This window comes from Berghia stephanieae, chromosome 12, assembly GCF_034508935.2.
Source record: "Berghia stephanieae isolate SIO BIC M18660-M18661 chromosome 12, UCSD_Bste_1.3, whole genome shotgun sequence".
Classification (NCBI taxonomy): domain Eukaryota; kingdom Metazoa; phylum Mollusca; class Gastropoda; order Nudibranchia; family Aeolidiidae; genus Berghia; species Berghia stephanieae.
In genome coordinates this window covers 34,956,261-34,962,749 of record NC_088371.1, presented here as the reverse complement: position 1 = coordinate 34,962,749, position 6,489 = coordinate 34,956,261, and the positions used below count along the sequence as shown (strand labels likewise).

Below are 6,489 nucleotides of genomic sequence, written 5' to 3'. Positions count from 1 at the left end.
GACCCTTCGTCTCAAAACGGTATTATGTCGGAACGAACCATATGCTTAAAATCTGAATTAAATGTTGAACCGGTCAAAAATATAAATTGTTGGCATTAGCATCCTAAAATAAGGTATCCATTCTCCTCAATAAAACGTACAAACTCAACACAAGTCTGATATTTCTGGCTATAAATTCAATTTTCAACATCTTAACCAACCCGACTTAATACCGTTTTGAGGCGAAGGGTCAAATTTATTGTCATCGTAGAGTGCGGGCAACCAACGTCAATGAGGACGACTCTGGATACTAAGTAATATAGAATTGGCTTCAACAGTCATGACGTCACTTCCCTCGTAATGACGCATAGTAACTTAATAACTGGCTCTAAACTATAGGAACAATGGCGGACGCCTTTATGAAATATTATTTCTCCGACGAGCATAAAAGTGTATCCAGAGGAGAAAAACATTACAAATATGATTATGATTTGACTTTTATACATTCTGATCACATGACATATGACAAGTTCTATCCAGATGAATAATAAAAAGTACCAATTTTCTTTGTTTAGAACCACGCTACTCGCCGTTGCTGTGCGACGTGACATCAGACTATTGAATCCAATTACTACGCTATGTTTGATACATGATTATGAGACTACAAATTCATTGCATTCTGCTTGTATTTTTACTGATAGGAACCAGGAACCCCTTATCTACAACATTCGGTGTGTAATTGCATGTCGTGGAAAACAGCCGTGTCATGAGGTAAACAATTCACAAATCTTTAAGGTGAATGATAAATAAGAAATAACTCCTCCTCCTCCTCCTCCTCCTCCTCCTTCTTCTTCTTCTTCTTCTTCTTCTTCTTCTTCTTCTTCTTCTTCTTCTTCTTCTTCTTCTTCTTCCTCTTCTTCTTCCTCCTCCTCCTCCTCCTCCTCCTCCTCCTCCTCCTCCTCCTCCTCCTCCTCCTCCTCCTCCTCCTCCTCCCCCTTTTCCTCCATCTCCATTACACAAAATGGAAAAAAAATGCTATAAAAATTAAAATCCTACTTCTGTTACTCCTTAACAATACAACAGACAAAACAAACAAACAAACAAGCCAACAACAACAAATTTTGAAAATAAAAACACTATGTTATTCCATTTCAAGATATTACAACAACCCCCCCAAAAAATAACAATATAAATTTGTAAAATAGAAACACTAGCTAGCCGTATAACAATTTTTAAAAATACCACCTCTGTTATTTTTATCAAGACATCACACCAAAAAAATATTTAAAAATAAAAATTAATTGAAAAATTATTATCTACATAAATTTGAAAAACAAAAACACTGTAACAATAAAACTCCTACCACTGTTCGTCCTTATCAATGAAATACACACAAAGAAAACCCAATACATTTTAAAAACAAAAAGACAAAAACAATTTTTTAAAAATCCTGCTATGGGTGGTCTTTATCAAGAAATTACAAACACACACACAGGCGCGCGCGCGCGTGCACACACACACACACACACACACACACACACACAAACAAACAACCAAACAAACGAACATATTTGGAAATCAATAAACCTATCGATGCTATGCATTTAATTAAAATATTCACAACATCAGCATGTTGGATATAACGTACCAAGACACAAAACTGTGCAACCTGAGAACTTTATCACCGCAGAATGGCTGCCTAAAACCGTGGCCTTCGTAAAGTTATAGCCTGACACTGACCAAAAAATTAAGTCAAAATGCCACAAAAGAAACCAAATCGTGAGTTGTATTCAATAGTTCAACCAATGAAATAACTTGTTTCCAAGAGCTCTACTAACGACAACTCACTCGGCGGTGCAAAAACCAAATAATGACGTCAAACTGCCAGTCCTTTTTGATTTCAGTGTCAGGCTTTAACATAACGATGGGTACGCTAAAACACACAAGAACAAAGATGTGAGTGACGTCACTTTGTTTCTTCAATAAAAAATCCCACTGTCATTCCTTATCACAGACTTGATGTGTAGTTAAAAAAAAACAACAGCACCAGTGTTGTCAGGTGGCTTTGCAATAATCCCGCCAACTTTATGCCAGAAATCCGCCAAAAACCGCCAACGTTATCCTACTTTACCTGCGATATTCGCCCAAAATCCGCCAAAAAAATATAATAAATCCGCCATTTAATTTAAAACACTCAAAACCAACAAGATAAAAAGTATGTTACTGAATGCTAATCACCTATTTACAACTGTTTCCTTTTAAATATCATGAAGATTCGGACTTTCGATTTCGTTTAAGCGGGATTAGACTGTCGGATATTGTTTTCACCTTTGGTTAATCTGAAATAGGTTTTGTGATATAGATCTAGGCCATCCGTCCTCACAGTGCATTCTCCTAAACGTCGTCACTTTAGGGGGGGGGGGGGAGAGAAGCAGAAATAATTAGACTTGATTGCTATACTTTTACTTTTTTAAAGGGTATACAAATCATCAAAATTCCGCCCCAAAAAATCCACCACCCGCCACGCGATGATAAAAATCCCCCAATTTGGTGGAAAATCCGCCAACCTGGCAACAGTGGACAGCACAGACCTAAGCACACATACTCCTCGCTTACAAACAAACAACCGATATATTTATAACAAGTGTCAATTTTAACACGCCAGATCTGACAAACAGCTTGTCAAAGTACGAAACCTCCACCATGTTTACAACATTATTTCATCATCATTTTTATCGTATTTTCTTATTCATTCTCATCACAATGTCAGGTGAGTTGATTTATCAAGTTGTTTTAAAAAGTACATAACTATAGATAGTATGCGCTTGGCTAAGGAGTTCACAACATTGCCATCCGGAAGTATAACGGACCAACAAACAAAACGATGTGTAACCATGAACTTTTATAGTCTGAATAATACAGTTTAGTGAGAAGTACTCATAAACGTGGATGGCAAATAACAATAACAAAGACCCGATTGACGTCATCTTCGTTCTATCTATAGATAGATAGAATGAAGTTGACGTCACTCATGTCTTTGTTATTGCTTTTTACAATCGGCGTTTATGAGTAATTCTCACTAAACTGTATTAAACAGACGATCTTAGATTCTGTATAGACTCAAAAGATATAGATAGTATGCGCTTGGCTAAAAAGCTCACAATATTGCCATCCGGAAATATAACGGACCAATACACACAACTATGTGTAACCTGGAACGTTGATAGTCTGGTTAATACAGTTTAGTGAAAATTACTCACAGACATGGATGGCAATAAACAATAACAAAGGCTTGAGTGACGTGAATTTCATTCTATCTTTGGCAAAAAAAAAACAAAACAAAAAAACAATAACATCCGCCTTTATGAGTAATTCTCACTACCAGTCTTTAAACGTCAAGGTTACACATAGTTTTGTGTGTTGGTCCGATATATTTCCGGATGGCAATGTTATGAGCTTCTTAGCCAAGCTCATACTATCTGAGATTCTATAGAGAGAATGCGCTTGGCCAAGGAGTTCACAACATTGCCATCCGGAAGTATAACGGACCAACACACAAACTCTGTGTAACCATGAACTTTTATAGTCTGGTTAATACAGTTTAGTGAGAACAACTCACAAAGGCGGATGGCAAAAACAATAACAAAGGATAGTATGCAGATGACGTCACTCAGGCCTTTGTTATTGTTTTTGCCATCCGTGTTTGTGAGTTGTTCTCACTAAACTGTATTAACCAGACTATAAACGTTCATGGTTACACAGAGTTTGTGTGTTGGTCCGTTATACTTCCGGATGGCAATGTTGTGAACTCCTTGGCCAAGCGCATTCTATCTATAGGGAGTTCGAAGATGACGTCACTCAGATCTTTGTTATTGTTTTTTGCCATCTGCGTCTATGAGTAATGCTCACTGAACTGTTTTAACCAGACTATAAACGTTCATGGATACACACAGTTTTGTGTGTTGGTCCGTTATACTTCCGGATGGCAATGTTATGAGCTTCTTAGCCAAGCGCATACTATCTATATCTGGACTCATAAGATATAGATAGCATGCGCATGGCTAATGAGCTCACAACATTGCCATCCGGAAGTATAATGGACCAACACACAAAACTGTGTAACCATGATCTTTCATAGTCTAGTTAATACAGTTTAGTGAGAATTACGCGGATGGCAAAAACAATAACAAAGGCCTGAGTGACGTCATCTGCATACTATCTATACACAGTTTTGTGTGTTGGTCCGTTTTTACTTCCGGGTGGCAATGTTATGAGCTTCTTAGCCAAGCGCATACTATCTATATTTAGACTCATGCGCATGGCTAAGGAGCTCACAACATTGCCATCCGGAAGTATAATGGACCAACACACAAAACTTTGTCTAACCATGATCGTTCATAGTCTAGTTAATACAGTTTAGTGAGAATTACGCGGATGGCAAAAAAACAATAACAAAGACATGAGTGACGTAATCTTCGAACTATCTATAGAAAGTATGCGCTTGGCTAAGTCATCAAAATCACCAAATGTCGTTTACAACAGGACAAGAAATCAACGACGAATAAATATTTGACAAATAGAAGGTTTTATGATTTTTATTGGGAGCGATCTATATTCATGTTTTCGTCCAACCAGGTCATCAATCACATGATTTGTGGCTGTCTAGCTGTTGGATATTTCTTAACAAATGTTAACACGCTGCTTTGTTTACAAAAGTTATAAACATACTCATCTGTCAAGCTGAACAAAATGACCAATCGTGATGTTAGATATATAAAAAAAACTGTGAATACTTTTCACTATGTGGGTCACTTTGAGCACACTTTGCAATGTGACCAATGACCTCGAGCACATGGAAATTGGATATAGATAGTATGCGCTTGGCTAAGAAGCTCATAACATTGCCATCCGGAAGTATAACGGACCAACACACAAAACTGTGTGTATCCATGAACTTTTATAGTCGGGTTAATACAGTTCAGTGAGCATAACTCATAACCGCGGATGGCAAAAAAATAATAACAAAGACCTGAGTGACGTCATCTTCGAACTATCTATAGATCATGCCCGTTGTTCACGCAAAAAGTATTTCTTTGACCATCTTGAAATATAAATCTGTCCTTCAGAGTCGAGTTTAACCCGGTTTCTATAGCGTGAAACGGAAAATAGCAGTTACTTGTTACCCTTTGGATAGGACGCTAGTCTATCGCAAAGTACTTTTCGTCAGATCTAACAGACCCAACTACCAAATCACTGCTGAGTGGACAGAGAAGGAGGGAGGGAGGGGGGGGGGGGTCAGAAAAGAATATCGACTGCACCCCGGGATCGATCTTGTTCCCTTTGCGTTTGAAGCGAGTGCTCTACCAGCTGAGCTATCGGAATCCCCTATAAATAAGCCCCCCCCCCCCAAAAAAAAAAAAAAAAAAAAAAAAAAACAACAACAACAAACAAATATCAAAACATGATACTTTGTCCATTTCAGCTAATTCCATCAACGCACAGGAATGCTCTGGAATTTTAAATTTTAGTCCAAGCGGAGAAATAACCCTCACAGTCTACGAAAATAAATGCTATTCTTTCCACTTGCACCAAGCTATCTTCTTCAAAGACGCAGCAAATATTTGCACCGAGCAAGGAGGTCAACTGGCTCTGGTTCAATCTAAATTTACGAACGATTTTATCACAAATCTTCTCAAAGATGGAAAACGCACGTTAATTTGGATCGGACTTGGTAATCTAAAGTTAGGAGAAGGTAAATATGTCGGTCATGATAATGAATTGAAATGGGTTGACGATTCCAAAATCGAATACAGCAATTTCAAGTCACAGTTCGATTCCGATATCAATTATGAATATTCCTATTTTCTAAGACATTGTGTAGCTTTAGATTCACTGACAGGGAAATGGAGTGTCTTTAATTGTACTGAGTTCGGGCTGACGTCCTTGGACATGCAGTTTCCGTTTGTCTGTGAATATTCTTTGATTGAGGAGAACCATAATTCAAATTCATCATTTGCATCGTCTCCTTCAACGTCGAAACCGTCTCCTGCAAATACAGGATCTAAACTTGTCACGGCACCTATAGGTAATCATTTTACACAAACACCAGCGTATTCCTCTACTACTACTACAGCTACTTCAAACACCAAAGATGTTGATTGTCGAGAGATCATATGTGGACTTGATTGTGGCCTAGACGGATTTAAGTCTGGGTCTAATGGATGTATGATTTGTGAATGTAACGTGTGAGTGTCTTCAACAATGTATTAGCTCTGCGTTCCTTTTATAAAATTGTTTGTTTTTTGTTTTTGTTTTTTTTAAGAGTTTTACGGCGCTTGCAACACATTTATTAGGCCATATCAGCGCCATTGAAAAGGAAGAAATTTGGATGGTAAAAACATTCTAGATGTACAATTAAAAGGACTCGAGGAATAAAATAAGATAAAGGGGAATTGGTTCAAATAGGGAACTATCAGTGTACTTAGTTTGAGATCACCTAAAAGCCTCACC

At 37.7% G+C, this 6,489-nt stretch overlaps 1 protein-coding gene across 1 annotated transcript; it reads left to right on the top strand.

The window, feature by feature from the left end:
- The first annotated feature begins 2,571 nt into the window (after window positions 1-2,571).
- LOC144957841 (uncharacterized) lies at window positions 2,572-6,270 on the top strand. Its single transcript, XM_078889303.1, has 2 exons — window positions 2,572-2,749; window positions 5,462-6,270. The coding sequence occupies exons 1-2, from the start codon at window positions 2,683-2,685 to the stop codon at window positions 6,226-6,228; spliced, it is 834 nt and encodes a 277-aa protein (XP_078745429.1). The 5' UTR covers window positions 2,572-2,682; the 3' UTR covers window positions 6,229-6,270.
- Window positions 6,271-6,489: the final 219 nt, after the last annotated feature.

Bases quoted from the DNA above. Each gene is read 5' to 3' on its own strand.
- LOC144957841 (XM_078889303.1), top strand. From the start codon at position 2,683: ATGTTTACAACATTATTTCATCATCATTTTTATCGTATTTTCTTATTC. The intron at 2,750-5,461 runs GTGAGTTGATTT...TGTCCATTTCAG, and splicing joins CATTCTCATCACAATGTCAG to CTAATTCCATCAACGCACAG.